The following is a 26,181-nucleotide window of genomic DNA, read 5'->3' as shown; positions in this document are numbered from 1 at the left end:
CATTGCCTTCCTTGGTAGTTCCGTGTCAGGAAAAAGAGAAAAAACAGAAACACTACAGAGTCCAGAGCCGTGATCCACGGTTACCCATGCCACATTCAGGGGTTTCCGAACGGAAATCAGACCACAGGGGCAGGTTGAAGGAGTGTCTGCCAGGCAGTCTCCACCTTCCTGCCCCACCGGAAGCCCTCAGCTGGAGCACTGGACTCAGTGTGTTCGCAGAAGGATCTAACTGAGAAGCCTGACGTTGCCCGCCCCACAGAGCGTGAGTAGAGAAGCAGGGTCTTTGCCAGTGTCCTCAGAGGAGGACTGATCTTCAGGGAGGCCAGGAGGGACCCCGGGCTCTCGCCCTACATTCTGCCGCAGGACTTCTCAGCAGCTCTGGACACCTCCAACAAAAATGGAACACAGGAGCCTGGACAATGGCCAACGGACTGGCCATGTCAGTGAGGGCCCTCCCGGGGGAGGAGGGGGGGGCGGTGTTCCTATGTTGACACCTTAATGGGTCATCGGTCGTTCACGAGGTTTTAGAGAGGTGGCCAGACAAAGGAGGAGGGCCTCGAATCTCTAGGGACAGCAGGTTTGGGGAAGACAAATGGGAAGTCAATGGTGGACAGAGGCTCATGAGTGAGCTCGGCTGTACACGTCCTATGGTGCCCTGCTGGGGCCTGTAAGGACATAGTGTTGACCTCTGTAACCGACCTTTGTCCCTCTGGTAGAGATGAAAGCGGGCATCTTTGCTTTGGGGCAAATGGGCAGAAGGCAGAGGTTTTCCTGTGTCTGCTCCTCTTTAGCGGCCGTTAGCTCAAAACAGCCTTTTTGCCAAGGTGGCCTGTGTAGGGACAGCACATTCTTCAGCCCTTCACCTCCCTAAAGACTCAGCTCACCTCGGGTAGCCCCACTCCCTCCACCCTCGGCTTGCCCAAGGAGTTCAAGGTGCTTCTCTGCTCCTAGGACAACTTGAGGCCCTCAGCCCTGAGTGGGTGTTCAAGGGCATGCAAGGGCTTTGTGGGTAGCACCTGCCTTGCTTTCCCAGGGATGGACCCCAGAGACACAGCTTCCTGCTCACTTAGGGATTAGCTGCAGGCTCTCCCAGAACCTCCCGCCTTGGGCACCGCAGTCACGGTGGGAAACTCTTCTATACCAGCTTTGGCTCACAGTCTAATGCCCAGAGATGCAGCTTCTGCGGCCATCTCTTCTTCCACATGCCCTGGGAAGGCAGGGAGGTAGCGCTGTTTCCAGCTCTCTCCTCCTTGATAGCAGGGGGACTTTACTATTCTCCCTCGTTGATCCACTCCTTACGGCACGCAGCAGCCACATGAGGGGATCAGAAATGGCCGTGACCCCAGAGACATCTTTGCACATCTTCCACAACTCTTGACGTCTCCCATCTACGGCACTGAGGACTGGTTTCTGAGGCCAGAGAGGTGGACTCTGGTTATAAAGGCCTGTGTGGTATCCCCACCCAGCCATCCTAGTCCTGGAGAAGTGGTACTAGATTCTAGGGGTAACAAACCAGAAATGGCCAGCCTTGCCCACCCACAACTTATGAGAGAGCTGAGGCATTATGTCGCTTGCTGGGCTAGATTTTTTTTTTCTTCCTTATGTCACGGGGAATAATGATTTTGGCCCTTGTGACTTCAAAGCATGTTTTAGGGCTCAGATGAGCTGAAAGCTATGCAGAGTCGGGATGGGTCCCACAGTGGCAAGCAGCCTGAGCTCTAGCCATACCTTTATGTGGACTCCTGTTGGACCATATCGTATCAGTGTGGGGTAAGGGTCTTTGGTACACATTGCTTTGTAGTTCCAGGGAAAACTGACGATCGGTAGGGAGCTGAGGAGGAAGTGGAAGGCTAAGACAGAGAGGTCAGAACTCCCTTTGGGACTGCTTCTGGCACCGGTTAGCTAGAATCCGTTTTAAGACGGCAGTTCAGGAGCTGGCTCGGGGAGAGCTGGCCCGAGGTTGAACCTGGCTTTCAAGTCCACCTGACCTGCACTTGTGGTCCACTTTGCCTTGCTCACTGTTTAACCTTGGCCAAGGTTCCTTCACCTTCTCAGAGGTGCAGTGTTCCTGTCTGTAAAATGGACATGGTTGTGCCGAGCACACAGGGCTGCTGTTAGAATGACGATAACCAATTGTGTAAGGTCAGGGGCTAGTGGCTGAGGTCATCTCTACCTTGGTCACTCCCGGGCCGTGTTCAACTGCTCCTGGTTGAGCCAAGCTCGGAGGCGTGTTGCACCAAGTCCCCCAGAGAAAGGTGGCCAGGGCACAGGTATTCAGGGCTCAGGCCCCACCGTGTGTCGTCGATGGGACCGAATGAACTGAGTGCAAGGCCAACTGACCTTAGCTAAGGCGAGGAGTGTCTGCCTCCCCAGAGGATCCAGGCGGAGGGAAGAGGGGGGATTTTCGTCTTGCAGCCTCTTCGGTTGGCTGAGCTGAGGTAGCTGGAGAGGCGCTGTGGTTGGCTGGCTTTGGGGAGGCTCTCTCTGCTGGCCCTGCGCTCTGGGCTGTCACCCTGCCAGGCTGGTGCACCATCTGTTTGCTGGCGTTCCAGAGGAAGAGTGTCCTGAGAAGCTGAGAAGTAAAGCTGGGAGCCCTGCCGTTTGGGGAGGGGGGGGGGGCGTTCTCTAGGGAGGGACAGAGCAATGGCACCCAGAGCAGCCGGACCTCAGGGCCCCCCAGACCCATCTGCCTCTGCTGCATGCGCCCTGGGTCACAGGGGCCAAAGCACTGTGCGGCCGGAGCTGAGCCGCAGTGCATGGCTTGAGAAGTGCAGGCAACTGGGTGAGTGGGAAGACCAGAAATCTTGTCATTTGTGGAGAATGGGGGTCGGGGGAGCCATCGATTGATGCTTCCGCTGCCCGCTGGCAGGCAAGTTCAGTCGGTAGGACCATCTTGGCCATCCGCCCCCCGGCTGAGGTGGTTTCTTTGTGAGTTCCTCTCCACTTCTCCCAAGAGGCATGCTCCTGGTGGCAAACAGAAGCGGAGGTGGGGAAGAGGTCTGGGTGCTCCCTAGGTGGTAGTGCCAGGCGCTGCCATCCCGCATCGGACAGGCCAGGGTTTAGAATCTCCTCCCCACCCCCAGCCCGCCCGGCCCGGCTTGCCTGGCTGGGCACAGGTTCAGATCAGGATGACAGCTGGCCACAGTTGACTTGATTTAGCTCCAGAATCCATTTTATCAACAAAGGAATGGGAAAGACGATCTGGAGGTGGCCACAGGGTGCAACCCCCCTAATTAACCCCCTTGTCCAATAAGCCACCCTTTCCTCAAATGGCTGTTGGTCACCCCACTAAAGCTCAGCCTCCTACTCGACCCCTGAGGACTTAAGAGGATGAGTCAAGGCCAGCTTTGGCCAGAGGTGGCTTTCGAAAGCTTCTGCTTCCTGGTCCTCTGTGAGCCACAGCATCACAAGATGTGACCTGCCTCTGGGCAGTGCTTTTGGTCTCCTAGCCCAGAGGCTCCTTGGAAGACAGATAACCCCAGCCAGTCAGAGAAGCCAGCTGGGTCTCTAGACCATTGCACCGCACCCCGGAGACCCACAAGAGAAAGGCAAGGGCATGAGTTTGGTAACACAAGGTCAGCAGCCACCAGCTACCCTAGACGACGACTCCTAGGCTGGGCTCCCTGTGAATCTGGGTACCTTCTCAGCAAGAGCCTCTTCAAGAGACCTGGGGTTAGCATATCCACTGGGCACTGGGTGGAACTGAATGAGTTGCGTCCTTGGCTTCCAATAGGGAAGCAGAACTGGCCTGTGACTCCAGCGACCATGTTCTGGAAGGGAGGTGGGATTTGAAGGGTATGTCCCCGGTCTGGCTGGACAGGTGACGGTGACACTCCTGATCCGACCTGGAGCACTGGCCTGGAAGCATGCAGCCTCCCCAAACGCGCCTGAAGAGGAGACTTCCTGTGCAATGGCTCACAGGGCCTCCGGGGACCTGCTGTCTCCCGCAGCCTCCCAGCTGATTCCCAGCTTCCCAGCTGGAAAGGCTGTTACAGAATCCCAGGAATGTGCCTGGAGCTCAAAAGGAAAATTCCCAAAATAGCTTCTATAAATACTTTAGGGCAGGGGTGGGGAGGAACACTCAGCTTGGCCCACAGCTGGCCTAGAACTAAGGCCTGCTTCCCAGGGTAGGTGATAGCCACAAAAGACTATCGGTAAAGCCGCACCCAACCTGCCTGGTCTGGACTCTAGAAAACACCACGGGCACTGGATCAGTGGGGTGCGACAGAGAGAGTGTTGAGTGTTGAGCACAGGAAAAGGCTAGCAAGACCCTCTCTACACCAAACTGTAGCCTCAATTCTACCCTGTAGCTCCACAGAAAGCCTGGCTCCTAACAGGGACATGCCCGCGTCCCCCTCGTCTCCAGACTGACTTGAGCAGACCTCAGCAAGGCGCAGGCCCCTCAGACTGCCTGCTTTGGGGGCTCGCGGAGGCCTGAAGTCCAGCCCAGGGAGCCCTTAAGGCAGAGCCAGGTGTCCTTGGCTCTGCGTCCAGGTCCCTCCCACCTGGCTTCTGTCCAGCTGCTGCCCTGCCTAGAGCAGAGAGGCTGGCAGGCAAATGGCACCGTCCCTCTCCACCTGGAGTACAAGCCAGGGGAGACGCACGAGAGCCCCACAGTAACCTAATGTGATTCGGAGGTGGTGTCTCTTGAGGCTTGCTCTCCTCAGGAAAGGCTTCCTGGGAGAGGAGAACCCGGAAACGTGGATACGGGCAGGTACCCGCCCTGAGAGCTGGGGAAAGAGGGCCTAGAGACAGGAACTTCTGGAGGCTTTGAACGCAGGCCTGTCCCCCGGTGGTGGCTGTTTCTAGCCCAAGTACGCCTTACGGCTACAGTACTCCATGCTCACAGATGACTTGTCCATGGCTACCGAATCCCTGTGACTCGGCAGTCCAGTCATGGCACCCCAGGGAAGAAGGGTCAGCAGCCAAGGGCCTCTTCACAGGACTAGATCCCTCAGCCGATGGGGGACAGGCAGGGAGGGAGAGGGGACTTAATGGGGACATGTGGATGGAACTGAGACGCCAGTTCTGTGTTCCCACCATCTCCCTGGAGACCTGTTCTCGAAGCCCACAAAGCGCCGCCCGCCGCAGGCCAATGGCCCCTGGGGTAGCGCCAGGCTGGGGACAGCAGGTGAGACCTTGCATCTTCCCGTGGTTGGGTCCCACCCAGCTGTCGGCCAGCAAACAGTGCCGAGTTGCTACCAAACACAAGCTGCTGGTGTCAGGGGCAGGTGGCCACAGATCCTGTTACAGGCCCTGGGCCTCCAGGCCTTAGCCTGACCCCGGCCTGGCCTGGTGTCTTCTTTCAGGCTCTAAGGTCAGCATGTTGGGGCAGGGGGCCATGAGCCAGATCCACGGCGCAGCCCTCCCTCACAGAGGATCCTGACGTCTCCCAGACATGGACAGTGCTGGCCTCTCCCCGCCCCACACCCCCGTCTCCTCCTGGAGAATGTTGTGTGCTAGCTGCCTACCGGGTGTCTGGATTCTCCAACTCCTTCCTTCCGGAATCTCAATGGCCCTGTGAGGAAGGACCATCCCATCTCCAGGGTTCAGATAGGGAAAGGGTGATGTCTGTTTGCTGGGGTCACAGTGCATGTCAGTGACAGAGCTGGGATTCAACCCGGCCAGGCCTTCTGGCTGCCGAGCCCTGGGCTTTGTCCTCTACTGAGACACACGTATTCAGCCTGAAGACACATCTGGCTCCTTCCCAAACACACGTTCCTTTCCTTCCTTCCTTCCTTCCTTCCTTCCTTCCTTCCTCCTTCCTTCCTTCCTTCCTTCCTTTCTTTTTTTTCCTTTGTCATCCTGGGATTGACTTTAAGGCCTCCCACATACTAGGCAAGTGGTGTACCACTCAGCTACACCCCCAGTTCTCTATTTTGATATGACCTCACTCTGCTGCCCAGGCAGGCCTTTGAACTTGTTATCCTCCTGCCTCAGCCTCCCAAATGACAGGCTTGCACCACCAGGCTCAGCTAGAGGTCCATGGGATTCCCAGCTCCTCTGCACTGGGACTCTTTCTGCCAGTAAAACTTGGTGTAGAAGAAAGTGCCAGAAAGCAAGCTCAGAACACCCCCTCTGGTAGGCCCTGCTGGCCACCTCCGGCCTCTTGTCACTCCCTGCGGCCAGCACTCACAGGCTCCAGACCTCCCCTTTTCGGGTACCTCATTTTGGTGTCTGCCAGCTATCAGCTAGAACCTTCCTTTCCTCCACCCTATGGGCCCTGTTCCACTGGGAGCTACTCAAGGTCCTGCCCTGGGCCCTGTGGGCAGGACAGTGTGCCCTGGGGCACCGCTGGCCAGACAGACACTGCCCCTGGTTCCGGCAACCCTGAGTCAGCATGCTGTGCGCGTCTGGTCAGCTCCAGGGCCCTTCTGAGGTTATGCCCTGCCCCCACCCGCTCTTCTACGGCCTCCGTGGAGATTGCTGAGCTGAGTAGTTCCTTGGGTGTGTCTAAGCTTAGGGTCACAGGGGGGTGCCATCCGGGAAATCAGTTCTGCCTCCCTACTTTCTGGCCCCGGGACCTGCAGCCTGCACCTCTGGAGACAGCTTTTCCTGAGTACCACCTTTCTTGCCTAATTGGTCATGTTCCAAGCTCTCTTAGGACTTTATGAAGTCAGCCATGTACATCTTTCCTGGTGCGTCTCCATAGAAACCAAAGGCCTAACTCTAGGGAGCTTAGGGAGGAGGAAAATAATCCAGCTAAAAATGTACATGGCCGTCAGTGGGCGGGCTGCAGAGAGGGGGCTCCGAGCACAAAGACGGCTCCCCGCACCCACCCTGGTCCCCTGCCTACCCAGGAAGTCGGAGTTGGAGGTTTACCTCCACTCTCCGGAACAAGAAAAGGGCCCGCCTCTCAGCATCTTGGGATGCCTTCAGAGCTTGACAAAGGGATCCGTGGAGTGGTCCAGTAGCAGCCTCTCTGGAACCCGAGGTCTTCCTGTCCCCCGCCACCACGTCCCTTGTCCCCAGTGTGTGGGGGGAGGGGGAGGGGAGGACTTCAAGGCTGCCAGCTCCACCTCCCACCTGCTTTGTGACTGTGCCTGCTGGCACACTCCCTCTGGTTCTCTGGTAACAGTCATTGGAGCTCAACGGCAGGACCACGCTTCCTGCCTCCTGACCTGGACACCCAGGGCCTTTCATCCCGGAGCCCGGCTAACTCTGACCCTGACCCTCTCCCGCCCCCGCCCCTCACCTGCCAGCATGGACTCCGCCGGGTGCTTGGCTCCCAGGACCCAGCCGTCCCCAGGATGCGGATGCAGGCAGAGGCGCTTCCCCCTTTGTCACAGACTAGATGTGCCTTGTGCTCTCAGCGCCCCTGGGGTGAGGGACCCCTCCCTGCTGCAGGCAGCATGCTCCTGGCTGGATTTCTTGGACAGCTTTGTAGCCGCCGGCTCATTTCAGCCGCGTCATCCTAAACAGCCATGCTGTGATATTTTTTCATTAACTTTTCCCCCATTTGTTCAAGAGTGAACCGAGGGCCCAGAATTCCCCCCATGGAGCCACTCAAAATCAGGTCTAGACTTGAAGGCCTGTCTCTTGAAGATAAAAGGAACCCAGTTCCTGCAGAGCCTGAAACAGGGCTTGGTCGAGGACAGATAGGTTTTGCATGAATAAAGGGCATGATCATTTGTCTGTGGCCAAGCCAGACCTGGGGCCTCTCTGGCTGGTGGCCAGGAGTCTGCTGCGCTCACCCCGGTTGCTAGGCTCCCCCTGCCCCAGGTCTAAGTTAACCCTGCGCTGTGCTGCTTTTCCAGGGTCTGATGCTGAGTCAGTTGGGCCACAAGAGCCTGGCCCAGAAGGTGCTGCGGGATGCTGTGGAGAGGCAGAGCACCTGCCACGAAGCGTGGCAGAGCCTGGGTGAGGTGCTGCAGGACCAAGGCCAGAACGAGGCTGCCGTCGACTGCTTTCTCACTGCCCTGGAGCTGGAGGCCAGCAGCCCTGTGCTCCCCTTCTCCATCATCCCCAGAGAGCTATGAGCCTCCGCAGCAGCTGCAGGGTTGTCCGGCGCACGCAGCAGACACGAGCAGGGGCCAGGGGAGGACCCCTGCACTCAGGTGTGGGGCCTCAGGGAATAGATGACTAGTGAACATTTCCACGGGCTCTGAAGCCAGTTCTGCACCCCTCCCCCTGCAGGGCCAACTAGGCCTGCGATCCCCTCTGAAGCTGGGTGGACGAGATTTGCATCCGAAGCAAATGCCTTGCTCCCTGGAGGCTGACATTGTGATGTTGCTGAGCAGGAGGGGGCCCCCTTAGATAAAAGGTGTGTTTGGACCCAAGCTCCACCCCCAATTTCCCCAATTTCCTGGTTTGGGATGAACCAATCTTGAGTTGGTGGACCTGTAGAAATGAACCTGCCAGCTGCTCTCTGGCCGGGCCAGCTTTTCCTGGCCTTACTTGGTGCCTTTGGGAGACAAACTGGCTTCAATCTAAGTGACTCTACCGAGCTGTGGCGGGCTCAAGAACTCCCCAGTCCCAGGGCAGGGCACACTTGAAGACTGTTCTTGGGCCCAGCCCAGGACAGCCACAGCGTGAGGTCCCAGACACAGGAGGTTCCTATCAGACTGAATTAGCACTGCTGATGCCCGGTGTTGCCTTTGTGGGGAGGTTTCCTGAGAGCTTTCTCTGTGCCATTAAGTGCCTTTGGGGCTCATGACAGGCCAGGCCTCCTAAACACAGCCCCTAAGTCTTCCATTGTTACCCACTCCCGTCTCCCTGGAAACATGCCCCAGCCAGTAGGCTCCATGGACCTTCCTTACGCCAGTGGACTCTAGGATGGGCCTTGGGGTATAAAACAGGGTTCTGACCTAGCCATTTCTAGTACCTTGAGTACACATTCCTTCAAGGCTTTCCCTACGGTGCAGGTCCCGCTCGGGTGAGTGATGTCAAAGGGACGATTTATAGGCTCAGCCCCAATACACATCATCACCCACAGCCCAGTCTTCACCTTGGGCTTTGTTGAGTGACCCAAAGTCCCAGCTTGGCCCTGTAGGCTCCCCTGCCCAGATCCCCACAGAGCTGTGCCTGGATGGGTGGAGGAGCCCATGTGCTTTGCTTGCCAGGGTCCAGGCCGCTGGGCAGATGTCCCTGGCTAGCTTGTCAACCTGCCACTCTGCTTCTGGAACGTTCCCTGGGAAACCATCCCCCAAGGCCTGGCAGAGAGTTCCTTTCCATCTGTCCCACACTCTCGTATCTCCCTCAGGTTCACCTTGCTCTCGTTTTAAAATGTATAGAAAGGGGCTGAGAGATGCCTGGTTTACCATGGCCGGCCACAGCTTCCTTGGATGGAGAAGACCAGTGGAGCTTGGCTCCACGCTGTACTGCCTTAGTACTGCATGTCCCCTCACGGCCCCGGGTCACAGCCCCGGGCCAGAGGGAGGACATTCAATCCTTGGTTTCTTGGTTGAAGGGTCTCTATGTGTGTGTGTGTGTGTGTGTGTGTGTGTGTGTGTGTGTGTATAAATACAGATATATATGCTAGAGATCTATCTATATTTTTATGGAATTCTGTTAGAAAAAGAGTGAGAACTAAGCAGATACTATTGGTACATCTTGAAGAGATGGTCAGTCTTGGCAGTGGGCGAGACACCAAATGCCTTCTGACTAAGAGTTCCCTCTCTGGAGGCCATGGGGGACAGGGCCCAGTACCTGACAGTGACCCTGGAAATTGAATAAAAGACCCTTGACGGGGAAACAGGACTGTCTGAAGCAGTGTGTTCATTTATCTGGTGTGCACACAGTGGAGAGGAGAAGCCCTGAAGGCTGGCGTTGGACAGGGAGGGTGATGGGGAGGAGGAGGGAGGAGGAGGAGGAGGAGGAGGAGGAGGAGGAAAACAGGGCCAGCCTTCGAGAAGGTCTGGACCTCCAAGAGGAAAGCTTTGTCGGGTGAGCAGGGAGACTGGGGTCAGGGCCAATGCCTGGGAGTGCGAGGAGGAGGCAGAGGGAGCTGAGCAAGCGCTGGTCCTGGCCTGTGGCCTATCCTTCAAACAAGCCTGCCCACTGGGGTAACCTCTAGGACTGGGGGTGATTGGGCCACATCCAGGTGGACCTGTCTGCTGAGAAGCCCATAACAATGCATCTGAAGTAATTATACCCCAGTAATTATATAATGATACAAATGTAAGCTGTTAACAAAACATGCACCAAATATCTTCACAGAATGATGTAAGTTCCCAGGGGAGCTCTATTTTATCATCACCCCAAGGGAATGCCTCTTGCACCCCCAGCACGGCAGCCCTCACCCACCCCCATACTTTGAGGACGGCCATTATGTGACTTCCCCCAGAGGCCTCTGCCGCCCCAGGTTCCCACTGCAGCCAGCCTCCATCCCTACCCTTGCCCATGTCACATGGCATTGGTAGCCTAGGGAGGAAGGGCTTTTGGGGGAGCCCAACTCTTTTTGGATCTTCTTCCCCATTCAGTAATGGTGGCATTGCACATTGAACCCAGGGCCTTAAGAATGGCAAACATGCCCAGCCCCCTCCCCACCTTCTTTCAAAGGCAGGATCTCATGTAGCCTGTGCTGGCCTGGAATCGGGATGCAGCCAAGGTGACCTTGAATTCTGGATCCTCTTGTCTCTCCCAAGTGCTAGGAATACAGGCGTGCACCTCTGCGCCCAGCTCTGAGGACCAGCTTCCTTGGCTCTCAACCCTTCCTCAGGCAGCTCACAAACTTCAGTGACTGACAGCTGACATCATATCACTTGTTACACGCCTCAGCCCTCAATGGTCTGCCCTTTAAGGCTGTCGTAGACACAATGATGGTGTCTGCTGGTCTAGGAGAAGGGAACAGAGGGAAGTGGGGAGGCTCAGCCTTCTCTCTGAGAAAGTGTTGCCGTGCTGACCTAGAACTAGTCCAATGTTGGAAGGTCAGGCCGTGGAGACTCACTGAGTGCGGGCATTTCCTGACACACGCCCCCACGCCATCCTTACCCACATTCCCGCCCACAGACCCTGTGCTCACAAGCCCTCGTTAGAGAACAGGAAAGCCAGCTTCCTATTTAAACTCGTTGAGCATGCGTAAGGGCTTAAGTCTGGGGAAGAGACTTGAGGCTGCCGCGTGCTCCTTCACTCTGACCCTCTCTCTAACCCACCTTCCGCTTTCTAAGGCATACCCCACCCCGACACACACACACACACACACACACACACACACACACACACACACACACACACTTGTGGGTGTCTCAATTAACAGTGTTAGTCTGTGGACCCGAATATGAACGGAATTTCAGATGTCGCCACTCCAACTCTTTTTGAGTACCAGAGTGCTTTGTTGTACAAGCACCCTGACCAGGCGTTCAAATATCATCACCATGCAAATACTTCTCAGCCTTGGGAAACAAGCCTCCCATTTACCCACCCCACCTGCGGACTCTCCCTCCCCTTTCCCTGAGCGGCCTCGAGGCCAGCCCCAGAGTGCTGAGCTGGGGATCTTGGGGCTCGAGGAAGGTGCCTGGAGAGTTCCTGCTGTGCCCTGCCAGGGGTCCTCTGGCACTGTCACCAAGTGCTTTCAGATGCAAAGAAGACAGGTCCCCTGAAGGTAATAATACAACAGGCCAGAGTTGCTCCCGGGAGTCCTAGGTCAGGTACGTGGAAACAGACCTGGCGGGAAAGCGGCCTTGACCTTCATCGTACCCTGATGAGGCAGAACGGTGACAACTGTGGTTACCAGCCGAGCTGGAACCCATCTCTGTCGCCCCCCCCCCCATTGGGTGGCCTTGAGCACGTTGCTGAACCTCTGTACTTGTTTTCTCATCTGCAACTAATCGCGGACTAGCGCCTGCTTTGTGGATTGTGGTTACGTAAGAACGGCTTCGAGGACTCGGCCGCCGCCACACCGGCCCGCAGTCCCCCTCTCCCCCGCCCTACTCCTACAGCACGACGCCACCCAGCACTCTGTTCTTGGGCAACAGGGTCCACTTGGTCCCACTTGTTGCATGGGTCGCTCGGCATCCTACGGACTGGCTCCCCTTGGGGACGGGCATTGCCCTGATCCAGTCACTTGTGACAGAAGCCACAGGCCTCAGGACACAAAAGACAACAGCTTATGTGACTAGAATTCCCTGCTGAGATGATGCTCCACCGGCTAGTCCTTCCTAAGGCCGGGCGCCTCCGTTTGATGGATAGAGCATGGATCCCTCTGGAGAGGCAGGCAGGAGAGCATAACCACCTTCGTCTTTGTCCTCGTCACCTGTGGAGCGTGGTGGGTCCCTCTCCTCCTAGGTCTTCTCTTGGATGAAGGTGATGGAGACAAACCTAACACACATCCACGCCCAGCACCTAGCCACTTAGATGACTTTGGACTCACAGTCAACTGCCCATCACCCCTGTGGTAGTCCACGGCCCTGTAGGGGAAGGCTGTGTCCCAAAGAAAGAGGCTGTCATGTCTTACCCACCCTTGCCTGAGAATACAGGCTTTGTGTTCCATTCTCTCTAAAGACACAAACAGCTCAGGGGCTCTGGGGACAGAGACACAAGCAATCTCTTGCTGCCACGGTAGAAGGAAAATGGGCTCCTGGACACTGGCACCATGGGAGTCTTCTCTGACAGGGTCCTGGGAAGGCCGCACCAGTCCAGGGGCCTTGAGGACCTAGAAGGGCCGCCCCTGCCGCCGCCATCACTATCAGTATCTCCAGGCTGTCTGGCAAGGAGACAGGACAGTGCTCCACGGTGCCCACCACCCAGCCCCTCTGAAGCTAGAGCGGTGTAGTTCCTTAAGCAAAGGTCACTCAGGGGCTATGGCTTCCCCAAATACTAATGGTGCTCAGAAGAGGAGGATAAATAGACTGCGGGAACTGTGTGTCAGGCTGTGGGACTCCAGAACCCTGATGTCCAGCTGACTGGATGGACCGTTGCGGGTCCACGTGCTGGTCCACAGGCTGGCAGGTGGACTGGGCATACACACGCATAGAGGAACCTATCCAGGTACGGATCGTCGTCATCCTCCTGTTCTCCATCACTTGACCTTTCCCTCTCTCAAATACGTCTTTAGGCTTTAGCAAGCTGTAATTCATCACCTTCAAAACCACTCTTTGGTTTTGAACCATTTGAGGTAAATATGTGTAGCGACCATGCCCCTTTACTCTTTCGCACTTTGGGGCGCCTTTCAAACCAAAGTTTGCTGTCTCCCCTTTGACCTGACGCTCTCAGCCGGTCCTCTCTCTGTCCTCCCACTTTGCAGCAGTACTTCCTGGTGGCCAGCATCCCGGAATCCCTTTGCTGTCCTCTTTCTGGTCTTTCAATCAATACGGTTCCTCCCTCTCTACCTCCTCTGGCCATTGCCATCCCCAGAGGTGGCAGCAGCCACGTCTAACCTCAGGATAACCAGGAGACAAGGAGGGAAGCGGGTGCCGGTGGCTGAAGAAGCTGAGGAGCAGCGGAAGCCGTGATGGAGAGGACAGCAGAGAAGAGCTGCCTCTGGGACAGGGGGATGGAAGCAGAAAGGGGAGCAGATGGATCTCCACACTTGGGTCTGGAGATGGCTGCCCGCTTTCAAGGGCAACAGGATGGCCAGAGCTCAGGCTCCATTCCATCCCCGTGCCTCTCCAATTCCAGCAGCTGAACTGGCTTCTTAGGATCAGTGATGCATGAGCTGGGACTTCCTGAGTGTCTGTTCCTAATTGGCTGCTGATCACCCCTTAGTAGTCCACAAACTTGCGGGAGTTGGGGGAGGTTGGGGGGGACTCTGTCCCCAAGAAAAAGATCATCACGTCTTACCCACTATTACTTAGTGTGTGACAGATACTAAGATTATGGGGCCTGTGCATGCTCTCTCTTTTCTCTCTCTCTCTCTCTCTCTCTCTCTCTCTCTCTCTCTCTCTCTCTCTCTCTCTCTCCTTCTTTCCATATTAAAAATATTAATCTAGGGCCTTGCACATGATAGACAAGTGCTCTACCACTGAGCTACCCTCAACCCCTCTTATATTTATTTTGTGACAAGGTTTTAACTAAGTTTCCTAGGCTAGTCTTGAACTTGTAATCATCCTGCCTCAGCCTCCAGAGTAGCTGAGACTACAGGCCTGTGCCTCTAGACCCAAATCGGTTAAATATATATATATATAAAAGTTACACATCCTAGTCTATAAACTACGTTAGAAATGTGCACCATCTACCATTAGGATCTTCATCCATGAGACTCTGGGACACTTGGGCCATCTGACAATTGTCAGAACCTTAATGTTTATGTTCACCCAAGTTGTTCTCAGTATACTATTAAAACCCTGGAATAATGTGGCCACTGGAGGACCTGTCTGGAGCCGCAAGCATAGTTCCCCCCACCCCCCACCCAGTTCTTGTAAGGAGAAAGTGGAGCAGGCAGGCCCTGAATCCAAGCCTGGAACCTTCCCCTTGGGCTTGGTAGACTCCACATATGCTTGGCTAAAACCAAAGGGTCTGGGGACCTCAGGCAGGAGTCAGGCCCCTGCTTGTCTTAGCAGGAACTACCAACACTCGCTAGCTAATGTGCCGGGCACATTCTGAACACTTTCTGTGCTGTGCCTTCCTATTCCCTAGCCCTTAGCCGGATGTCAAAATGAATCCATCTTGTCCTCAATAGCTCGGAATAACCTCCTCCAGCAGGACCCTGTTCCTTAAAGCTGTAGACTTAAAGCGACCGGTGTTTCAGTTCCGATGTTGGTGGCTGGCACTGTGCCACCTCCTGCCATGATGATAATGGACTGAGCCTCTGAAACTGTAAGGCAGCCCCCACTTAAATGCATTTTTTTTTTTTTTTTTTTTTTTTTTTTTTGGTTTTTGGTTTTTTGAGACAGGGTTTCTCTGTGTAGCTTTGCGCCTTTCCTGGAACTCACTTGGTAGCCCAGGCTGGCCTCGAACTCACAGAGATCCACCTGCCTCTGCCTCCCAAGTGCTGGGATTAAAGGCATGCGCCACCACCGCCAGGCTAAATGCATTCTTTTATAAGTGCTGCATTGGTCATGGCGTCTCTTCACAGCAATAGAACAACAGCTGAGACATTATCCAATGGGATGGTTGGTGTTGTCAAAATCTAGAATCACTTGAGAAATGGATCTCTGAGCATGCCTGTGGAGGATTATCTTGTGTTCATTAATAAGGACAGACCCATGTTGATTGGTGTTTGGACCTGGGCTACACAAACAGTGGGAACAAGCTGAGCATGAGCATGCACAGATTAACCGGTTGTCTCTGCTTGTCTTAGGGGCCCTATTGCTGTGAAGAGACACCATGACCATGGCAACTCTTACAAAGGAAAACATTTCACTGGGACTGGCTTACAGTTCAGAGGTTTAATCCATTATTGTCATGGCAGGAAGCTTGGCAGCATGCAGGCAGATGTGGTGCTGGAGAGGGAGCTGAGAGTTCTACATCGGATCCTTAGGTAGCAGGAAGAGAAAGTGACACTGGCCCTGGCTTGAGCATCTGAGACCTCAAAGCCCGCCCTCCCCGACACTTCCTCCAACAAGGCCACACCTCCTATTGTACCGCTCCCTGTGGACCCATGGGGGCCATTTTTATCCAAACCACCACACTGCTCCTGACTGTGGATGTGACTAGATGCTTCAAGCTGCCGCCTTGAGTTCGCTGAGTTGAACTGTACTTGAACTGTGAGCCAAAATAAGCTCCTTTGTTCCTGAAGTTGCCCTTTTTCTGGGTATTTTATTACAACCACAGAAACATAAAACACCCTCCCACCAACAGACACCCCCTCCCCAGCAGTAGGATCTGTAAAGACACCCGGGGGATTCTAATACACAGCCGCAGTTAGGAACCCCTCATTCAAGCCAAACACCCCTTAAAGGGGAGGATAAAGCTAGAGGATCACATGTTCCAATTTCAAAATTGCTACAAAGCTATGGAAATCAAAACAGCCAGTTACTGGCATAGAGACAGATATACAGGCTAGCAGAGTAGAATTAACAGTCTACCCAGAAATAAACCCCGACATATACGGCCAAATAACTTGACGAGGTTACCAAGACCATTCAAAAGGGAAAGGATAGATGTTCCAACAAAACAGGCCTGGGAAAACTGGATATCCGTATGCAAATGGATGGGGTTGGACTCCTGCCTAAAACCATACACAAAATTAAGTAAAAAGAGATCAAAACCTAAATGTAAGACCTGAAATATTAAAGTCTTAGAAGAAAACACAGCCGGGAGCCTGAGAACACATATTCTGAAGACTTCCTGGTTGTGGTAACAAAGGCACAGGCAACAGGAAAAAAAGAGACTATTTTATGAATATTTAAAAACCTTACGTAGAAGACATTATCAACAGTGTTAAAAAGCTCCTCAGAGCAGGAGAAAATATTTGCAAACTGTATTGTTTCTGTTAAAATACTACAATCTGCCAGGCAGTGGTGGTGCACGCCTTTAATTCCAATACTCAGGAGGCAGAGGCAGTGTTAATCCCACTGATTGAGAATAAGACCTCTACCACAATTTAAAAGACAAATTTGATGCAAGCTTTAATTACATACTGGCCAGGTGGATGGGCTCTGGCCAGATCCATACCCAGGTTCCCGGGAAATGACTCAGAATCAAGTATGGCGAGGGCTTAAGAAGGGAAACCCATAATTCATTGCATTTCCCATCAGGTCCAATCAGGGGCAAGCATACATCCTGACATATTTCCTGCTTCCCACATGTGATCAAGCACATCCAGTACAGATGAGTCAAACAAACTTGTTTAGGGGAGTGAAAACATGTGACTTGTTATTTTACATAAACAATAGCCTCCAGCATTTCAGGAACTGTCTGTCCTTGGGCCAGGGGCTTGCAGATCAGAAGCATTTTTATTTTAAGGCATAGTAATGAAAACTTAAAATGTAACTTTGGCTTTCACAGCAGGAGGATCTCTGTGAGTTCAAGACCAGCCACAGACTGGTCCACAGTGCCAGTTCCAGGAAAGCCAAGGCAATACAGAGAAACCCTGTCTGGAAAAACAAGACAAAGCAAAGCAAACAAAAAAAGATACTACAATCCAGGGCCTGGGGATACAGGTGAGTGGTCAACCTCCTGCCTGGGATGCATAAGGCCCAGAGCCAGACTATCAAAGAATTCTAAAACACAGTTATACCGCCAAACACACAGCTTGCTTTAAAAACAGGCAGAGGATTTCTCCAGAGTTCTCCACAAAATTTACTAATGGCCAGTAAGTCTAAGAAAAGATGCCCAACATCACTAATGATTCAAGGGAATGCAAATCACAGCTATATGGTACCACCTCACACCCATTAAGATGGCTACTACCAAGACAGAAATCATTTTGGTGAAGATATGGCAAACTGTACCCCCTTATGCACTCTTGGAAACATGAAACTGTTCCTTCACTGTGGAAAACAGTATGGTGGTTCCTCAAAAGATTAAAAATTGGACGACTGTGATCTTCAGTTCTACTGAGATTCCCTCAAAAAATTGAAAGTTGAGTCCCTGAGAAAGAAAGATCTATACATTTGTGTACATAGCAGCATTGTTCACAAAAGCTAAACCATGGAAGCAATCCACACAGCCATTGACAAATGACTGGGTAAGCTAAGCATAGTTCGTGTGCGTGTGCGTGTGCGTGTGCGTGTGCGTGTGCGTGTGCGTGTGTGTGTGTGTGTAAATGACATCTAGCCCCTTTCAGATTAGGCTGGCCACAGGGCTGGTCACTCAGGCAGCCTGCGGTCCTTAGCCTCAGTGTTCACGCCCGCCATATAGCCACTGAGGGGGAAGGAGTTATTATGCCTGTGGGTCCAGAGCGCAGAGACAGGACAGGGATGGGAAAGCGAGAAAAGGGCCAGGCTGGCTGTCCCCTTCGGTGCCGTGACTTTTGACGTCCTCTGCTTAATGAAGAGGACACCTCACATGGACTTAGCATGAGACATCTGCAGCCAAGAAGACACATTCCCTTCGGTTGGAGCCAAACTCACAGAGAAGCTGGGGTGGGGGTGGGGAGGAGAAAGCTGCTCAGAGGAACCAGGGCAGAGACCTAGGGGAGCTAATGGAGGAAGGGAGGCAGGATTGCCCCCTTCAGGCTCTAAAGGAAGACCCTCAGGATTGAAGATGGGTTAAGATGGGGTGGGACCAGTCCAGGGAGGTCTGCAGTCCCTTAGATTTGTAGTGCTCTGTGGAGAGCTTCCTCTCAGACATGGCACTTGATGAGCGGGGTGTTCCTAGCAGCTAAGTGTCAGTATTCCAGTCTCATAGCCAAGCTCAATGTGTCAAGTCCCCTCCCAACCCCCTAGACAGAGTTTCACTGAGTAGTCCTGGCTGTCCTGGAACTCACTCTGTAGACCAGGTTAGCCTTGAACCTTATACGATATCTGCCTGCCTCTGCCCCTGAGTGTTTTTGTTGTTTTCTGTTTTTCATCAAGCTCAATGTCAAACCAGGTCTATCCCCTCTTTCCTCATCTTGGAATTATCCTGCAGGAACTTTGGCCCATTCAGAGAATAAAGCTTGAGATTCCGGGGCGGTGGTGGCACATGCCTTTGATTCCAGCACTCGGGAGGCAGAGGCAGGCGGAGCTCTGAGTTCAAGGCCAGCCTGGTCTACAGAGTGAGTTCCAGGAAGGCCAGGACTACACAGAGAAACCCTGTCTTGGAAAAAAAAAAAACAACAACAACAACAAAAAACAAACCTTGAGACTCTCTGCTGTGGATGATTGATTACTAAATAAAATGCTGACTGGCCAAAAGCCAGGCAGGAAGTATAGGCGGGACAAAGAGAGAGGAGAATTCTGGGAAGTGGAAGGCTGAGGGGAGGAGACGCCAGCCTGTCGTCCAGGGAGCAGCATGTAAAGGCAGCAGGTAAAGCCACAGAACACATGGCGACATATAGATGAACAGAAATGGGCTGAGTTTAAGTGTGAGAGCTAGACAGTGGCAGGCCTGAGCTAATGGCCGAGCAGTTTAATTAATTTGAGTTGCTGAATGATTATGTTATAAGTGGTTGTGGGGTCCGTGGGGCTGAGCAGGACTGGAGAAAACTCCAGCTACAACTCTGCCCTGTCACTGTGTTCTGATCAAAACAGGCAAGAAACTCTGACGTCCCGCGTGCCCAGGATGGGTTCTCAGGTGGGAGGGGAGTTTCTTCCCCCAAACTGAAGACAGGAATAGTACGTGTTATAAAGGCTTCTAAATTCAGAGAGGGGCCCGGGGGCCTTTTTCACTCAAAAGGATTTTTTTACTTTTATTAATTTCTAAAGTGTTTGCCAAACTCTGGGCTGATCTTCCTCCCTGAGCCCTACTGTCTTTCACAGGACCCCGCTGCTGATCCTCCTGGACCTGGGAAAGGACTTTCTGGTGTACGAGGCTCACAGTCCTGTCCTCTCACAGTCGCACCCCCTTCCATGCCCTCTCCCCCCACTTCAGAGCCACATTTCCTCGGCTCCCTCCCTCAACAAATGTCTGTCCCTGCCTTGGCCCTTTATCCGGATGGTGGTCCTTGCTCCTGACCAGCCTCCCCTTCCTCCCTGCTCATCTCAGCCTGGGTCCCTTGGGTGCTGGACAGGCTTCCCGTCTGCATGTCTTGGCGCTTGACTCTGCTGCCTTCTCCCTCCACTGGACACGTGTGGCAGGTCGCGGTCCTCTGCTGGGCACTGGCAGTGATCTGACGTCTTTCCAAGACTAGAGTTGGTCTTTACATTAGAGCTGTCACCTGCATGCGGACATTCTTGGAGCCTCAGACCTCAGAGACCTGCTGGAGCTTCTTGGCATGGGTCCTAGACTCCTTCTCAGGCCTGGTTTCCCTTCCTGCCCTGCCAAATTCAATCCCGAGACCCTTCATCTCTGATCCAAGCCTTTCAACCCCAGCACAGCACCCAGCACATAGAAGATACTTAAGGTTTCCGTTGACCTGGAGTCAAAAATGTAGTCATGGGCACTTCATGGGGACATACACACTCACTAATTGATTTTACTATTGTATGCAAACATAAACCTAGATGTCATATGTTATATGATATGTATGTGTGCATATATATGGAACACTCATGTGATTGGTATAGTTTATGCTTCTATAGCCGTGATGAACAAAATATGAGATTCAATTAAATATAAGAAAATGATACAATCAAAAGTGAACATGAGAGGCCTGAGGTTGCTATAGGTATAACATTGTACACTGGGGTGTTTGTGTATGTGTGTGACATTTGTGCATGTGTGCACACCAGTGTGTACTGACCCACAGGCCCATGCCTGCGTGAGAGGCCATAGGTCAACTTTGAGTGTCTTCCTCTGTCATTCTCTATAGTGTTTTTTGAGACAATACTTCTCACTGAGTCTGGAGGTTGCCATTCAGCTAGACTGACTGCCCAGTGAACCCTGGGATCTTCCTGTCCCAACCTCTTGGCCCTCTGCCCCAGCACTTGAGTTATATACACACTATCATGCTCAGCTTTTTAATGTGGTTCTGGCACTTTAACCTACTGAGCCATCTCCCTATCCCATAATATGCTGTTTTACTGTGAACTTGCTTTTTTTCCTTTTTTTCTTTTTTAATAAGTAAAAGGCATACACTCTAATGATAAATGAGCCGAGCTGAGGCTTGGTGATAAAACCCATGCTTATCATACATAAGACCCTGTGTGTGACTCCCAACACATACGCACACACGCACACGCACATGCACGCGCACACATACACAAGTGCACATACACAAGTTAAACATGTAGAAAAATTATACTTGGCAAGAGAAGGGGTAAAGTTGTAATACAATATTCAAACCAGTAATATAGCCATCTATTACCAAGCATTTTGCTCTGTATAATAGCTGTAATGTATCTATGGATAAAATTCCTTCCTGAGGAAGACACAAACAATGTCTACCCCGCCCCTCCTAAGGTCCCAATGACTTTATAATTCTAAAGTTCACCCTGGGAAACCAGTGTGTTTATTAGGCTGGCTTACAGAGTAATGGGTGAGGATGGCTGTGGAACAATCCTTTCTACACTATGAACATATATTACTCTCACTGGTTAATAAAAGGCTGATTGGATGGTAGCTGGGCTGGAAATTAGGTGAGAAAGCCAAACAGAATGCTGGGAAGGAGAAGGGTGGGGTCAGGAGTCGCCAGCCCAGATGCAGAGGAAGCAAGATGAAAGTGTCATACTGAGAAAAGGTACCAAGCCACGTGGCTAAACATAGACGAGAATTATGGGCTAATTTAAGTGTAGGAGTAAGTTAGTAATTAGCCTGAGCTATCGGCCGAGCATTTATAAGTAATATAAGCCTCTGTGTGGTGATTTGGGAAGCAGCTGCTGAGTATTTGGGAGTTGTTAGCAGGACAGAAACTTCCATGTACAGAGGATTTCTGGACTGAAAGGAGCATGGGTAACCTTAAGGCAGCCACGCTGGAAGGTCTGCAACCAGCCTGGATGATGGCTCCTCACTGAGGCCATGTACAACAGGACAGAGTTGATATAACAACCAGAGTGGCATGGATGGACACTCGGGTGGCCCACGACCAGGCCTGCCCTTCTAAGGGGACACCAGTAGTCACCAAGCAGATGGTGAAGATGGTGGCCATTTGTCCAGGAGAACAGTCCTGTGGAACAGTGTCGTACTTGCACACGACAGGCAGGCTAATGGCTTTGTCACCACAAACTTGCACTACCTTGTACTACAATGTCATTAGGCCATGGAGGTTTTTCTGCTACACTGTTAGTGTCCAGAGGCCTCTGTCATATATGTATCCATCAGTGACCAGGATGTTAGCTGTGATGTGACACATGGCTGAGTCAAACTGTTCTTTTCAGGAGGCTGAAAAAGAAAAAAAGTGCCACCTTTTGGGAGGCTGCCAAGTCTACCTGTGGCCTGAAGCAACCGACCCATAGACGCCTTCAAGGGGACCTGGAGGTCTTCCGACATTAGTGTGATGGAGAAGGCCACGCACCACATAGCCTGGACAGATCGGCCATGCACACTGCTTCAAGGCACAGCCTGGGCCAGCCTCTGGGACAGCTGTCCTCTTGGATTAAGCAGAGCAACTGATGTGATGGTTCAGACTAGGACCCTACAGGGTGGTCACCCAGGCAACTGATCTGGGGCCAACCCCCACAAGAAACGGCAAGATTACAATAGGCAAGATCTTTCTGGACAAAAGAACTTGTTATAAGCTCAAAGTAGCATGGCACCAATATTCTTTTATTTTAAAAGCCAATTGTGTTATTGAAGAAAAGGCTGTGTTCTCTACCCATTTTGGCAATGGTTGGGGACTGCTTAGGGAATTGTCTTGAAGCTGTGTATGCTCCTGGACCCGGTGTTTTCTGAAACAGACAAAAAGAGGGGGTGGAGGTGAATTGACAGTCTCAACTCCTGGTCCGGCTGCTGGATGAGCTATGGCTGACCCATCCCCTGCTGAGAGAGATGAGGAGTGTGTCTTGGGAACTGAAGGGGCTCCTGTTGGAGTCACTGCGAGGTTGTGACAAGGACAGGGAAGCCAGAGACCACTGACACCTGCTGGGGGTGAGGGAATGGCCACTCTCTCCAGATACCCCAAAGCGTGATTTCTCCCCGCGGCACTGGCCCAGGCAGTTCCTGTCATTGAGGATGCCATCTCCCCTCTGACTGCTATCCCTGGTCTAGCAGCAAGTGGCTGGAGAGACTGGATTCTGCAACTACATGTCTAAGTCCATAGCCCAGATCGCTTCCCTTGTTCCCACCACGGGCAGTATGATGGAGTGAGGTGTATCTTAGGCCCCTCTATGGACTCCATGAGCTCCCATAATTACCTTCTTTTAACTGTGTGTATGTTTGTGGGCATATGCACCAAGGTATGGTTGTGAGCCTCTTGACATGAGTCCTCTGCAAGGAACAGCAAGGGCACTTAGCCTGAGCCATCTCTCCAGCCTGAGTGCTTGTTTTCAGACATCATGTGTTTGTTTTGTTGAAATTCTTTTTTGTTGTTTTGTTTTGTTTTGTGTTTGAGACAGGGTTTCTCTGTGTAACAGTCCCAGGTGTCCTAGAACTCGCTTTGTAAACCTGGCTGGCCTCAAATTCACAGAGATCCGCCTGCTTCTGCCTCCCGAGTGGCTGTTGAAATTCTTGAACAAAACATTTTATCAAGTATTTAGTCAAAGTCTGTCTTTAAAGCAGAAATGAATATCCTTCCCTCAGACTGAGACCAGTCTGGATCATTGATTCTCATGTTGAAGATGCACACACACACACACACACACACACACACACACACACACACATTCTTAAAAGCCACAGAGTCATAATCATGGGCCCTTTGAAAGAACATCAGTGTGGTGGCCAGGGCAGGGCTTTCTGGGCACAGTGGTACACACTTGTAATCCTAGCACTTAGGTGGAGGCAGGAAGGTCATGAGTTCAAGACCCAACTGGACTATACAGTAAGACGTTGTCTTTTTTAAAAAATGAGGAAGAAAGGGACTTCAGAGGAAGCTCAGTAGTCAAGAAGACTTCCTGTGCAACCAGAAGGGACTGAGTTGAGATCCCAGCACGCATGGAACAAGGCGATCATGAGCTTGAATGTGCTCATAACTCCAGAGAGAGAAGGACTTCTGCACTTGCTGGCTGCCTTCTTAGCTGAAAAATGTGAGCTCTACATTCAGGGAGAGACTCTGCTTCAAAAGAATAAGGCAGGGAATGATAGAAACAGACAATGTCCTCTTCCGCCCCCCCATACAGACACACACACACACACACACACACACACAACAAAAAAAAGACAACACACACACACACACACAGAAAGAAAGAATGAGGAAGGAGGAAAGGACAATGATAAGGTTTCCACATCCAGCAGGCGTGGGTTGGAATCCTGGTGCCAATCCCCAGTATGGCCCCAAGCCACCAACTCGTCCGGTGGTTTTGCCTGGTAGGGGGACGGAAGGCCCACAGGAGTCCTGCCAAATCAGACAGCGCTCTGCCCGGCCAGCACTCGGCGTCTTGGCTCCATCACTGCCATTCCCTGACCTCACTCCTGGTCACGCCTGCCCTTCCTTGCCGTTCATCCTCTTCCTCTGGGAGGCAGAGGGTGGAAACAGCCTCACCCCTGAGCACGGAGCAGAGCAGTCCGCCTGGTGGGTGACGTCAGCTGCCGGCAAAAGCTGCCTTTTAGAGGCAGGATGTTTGCTCGGCCAAAAGCAAAGGAGCGGCCTGGAAATCTAATCAAGTCCGGCCACACGTCAAGGGAAGCGGAAGCCTTTATTAGCGCTATTAATGGGGATGCAGTGAGAGTGTGCAGTCCTGGAAGGCCGGCCCACAGAATGCACACACACACACACACACACACACAACACACACACACACACACACAAAACCACACCTCAGAAGGCTGACAGTTGTGGTTCTGTCACCTTGTCACCCCCCCTGGAGATCATCCAATAGGATCCCTTGGCTCTAATTTCACGGTCACCGGGTGACCTTGAAATTTCCCTCTAAGAGAAAGCAGCAACCCCAGACACCAGCCCTGCTTGGTGGACACTGTAGTTTCTGGTAATTTTCTCGGTGTTCTTGGCAGTTAGGTTATCATGGGAAAGGTCTGCCCTATAGACCCAGTCGGATGTCTGTTTTGGATAGTGCTGATGCTGCTGAAGTATGGAAGTTCTCCAGCCACTTGTCCATCTGTCTGTAATTACACTGTCTGTCTGCATCACTTCTCCAAGGGTCCCTCTACCAAGTGTGTAGTCCAGCCGCTCTGCAGTTGACAGTCTGAAGGCGACAGCCCTTGCCTTAGGGTCACCTACTCAGCCCAAAATCATGAGTCCATAGCTGAGAGACAGGGCGCAGCTTTGGGGGTGATGGCCCAGCTCAAAGGCACCTCTCCTCGGCCTGAAGGATACCTAAGTAAAGAATTAGATCAGGAGGCAAAGGGCTAGCCTGGGTGCCTATGGGCAGTGGCTGCCATTGACTCCTAATTCCTGAAGCCCAAAAGTTGACTCTTGGCTGTCCCCTGAAGGTCCATAAACCTCATCACGTAACAAACATTCTAATTCCAAGGGAAACCTCTGGCTGGCTGGTAACAGACTTCATATATACCAGGAGAGGAAAGGGAGCCTGCCCACTCTTGTGAGAAGGTCCTCATGGATGGTTGTACAGCTCATCCTGATCTCTCAGACCAACCATGGGCAAACCCTGACTTGGTCCTCTATACAGACAAAGTCCTTGTAAAAGAGGGACTCCGATATGCAGAATATGCAATAGTCGTTGACCTCAAGGTGCCTGAATCAGGACAGACACCTAGAAACTCAAGGACTCAGTTAGCAGAGCCGATAGCTCTCACTCAGGCTCTAGATCGGTCCCAAAGAAACAGAGTTAACGTTTACACAGACTTCAGATATGCCTTCTTGTCCTCCACGCCCATGACACTATTTGGAAGCAAAGAGACCTCCCAAGTACAGCTGGGACCCGACCCCTGTAAAACATCCCCAAGAAATTGTCGGGCTTCCGGATGCAGTCCTCTTACCCACCCAAGTGGCTGTGATGCACTGCCCTGAGCACCAGGGAGGGATGGCCCAACACCAGATGGAACTAGACGGCTGATTCTGAGGCCAGGAGAGCTGCGCGAGACACCTAGAGAGCCCCACCCTTCAGGAAGGGTCCCTGCTGCCTCTCGGGAGAGCCGAATATCCCTCAGAGGAAGTGGCCTTTGCTTGTGTGACAGGATGGCATCCAGACCCCAGGGGATGGGGGTGGTTAACATCCGAAGGACCAACTGCTCTTGCCAGTGTTCTACAAAGGAATGTCGTGGAGTCCCTACATCAGATCTATCACCCGAGACAGGAAAACACATATATTTTGAGAGGGGGAAAAATGTTTCTAGGACAAGGCTTAAGTGAGACAATCCAGCAGGCAGTGCAAGGTGTGAGGTATGTCAGAAAAGTAATCCCTTGAGCAGATGCCTGCAGCCTCAGGTACCCAGAGACAGAGCATTTTCCCTGGAAAAAAAACTGACAAGCAGACCCCTCTGTGACTGGTGGGTCTAACTCCAAACATCTATCTCCCAGCCTTGGTAGACACTTTCACAGGGGGGAGACTTTCCCATGTAAAACAGAAAAGGCCACTGAGGTAATTACAATGTTATTTTCTGGAATAACTCCCAGGCTTGGCCTACCTAAGAGCCTTCGGTGGCCTGCCCTTAAGACAGAGGTAACTAGAGGTCTAACCCAAGCCTTGGGGGTTCAGTGCAACCTACATTGTGTGTGACAACCCCCACCCCACAGGTGGGTCCTAAGACCGCCCATCCCCC

The 26,181-nt window shown here is 52.6% G+C and overlaps 2 protein-coding genes across 5 annotated transcripts in view; one reads left to right on the top strand and one right to left on the bottom strand.

Annotated features, from left to right (window-relative positions):
* The window catches only part of Ttc7a (tetratricopeptide repeat domain 7A), a 112,937-nt gene extending 103,237 nt beyond the window's left edge, over positions 1–9,700 (top strand). For all 3 annotated transcript variants that reach the window (XM_028892854.2, XM_037197970.1, XM_028892863.2), the window contains one exon: positions 7,758–9,700. In XM_028892854.2, the coding sequence (XP_028748687.1) occupies positions 7,758–7,979 (222 nt within the window). In that variant the 3' untranslated portion in view covers positions 7,980–9,700. The remainder of the gene's footprint in view (positions 1–7,757) is intronic.
* A 12,386-nt stretch (positions 9,701–22,086) lies between these two features.
* Stpg4 (sperm-tail PG-rich repeat containing 4) overlaps positions 22,087–26,181 on the bottom strand; it is a 63,757-nt gene continuing 59,662 nt past the window's right edge. For both annotated transcript variants that reach the window (XM_028892881.2, XM_037197969.1), the window contains one exon: positions 22,087–22,229. In XM_028892881.2, the coding sequence (XP_028748714.1) occupies positions 22,113–22,229 (117 nt within the window). In that variant the 3' untranslated portion in view covers positions 22,087–22,112. The remainder of the gene's footprint in view (positions 22,230–26,181) is intronic.

The sequence above is a fragment of the Peromyscus leucopus genome, chromosome 22 (assembly GCF_004664715.2).
Source record: "Peromyscus leucopus breed LL Stock chromosome 22, UCI_PerLeu_2.1, whole genome shotgun sequence".
Lineage (NCBI taxonomy): Eukaryota > Metazoa > Chordata > Mammalia > Rodentia > Cricetidae > Peromyscus > Peromyscus leucopus.
This window is presented reverse-complemented; position numbering and strand designations above follow the sequence as displayed.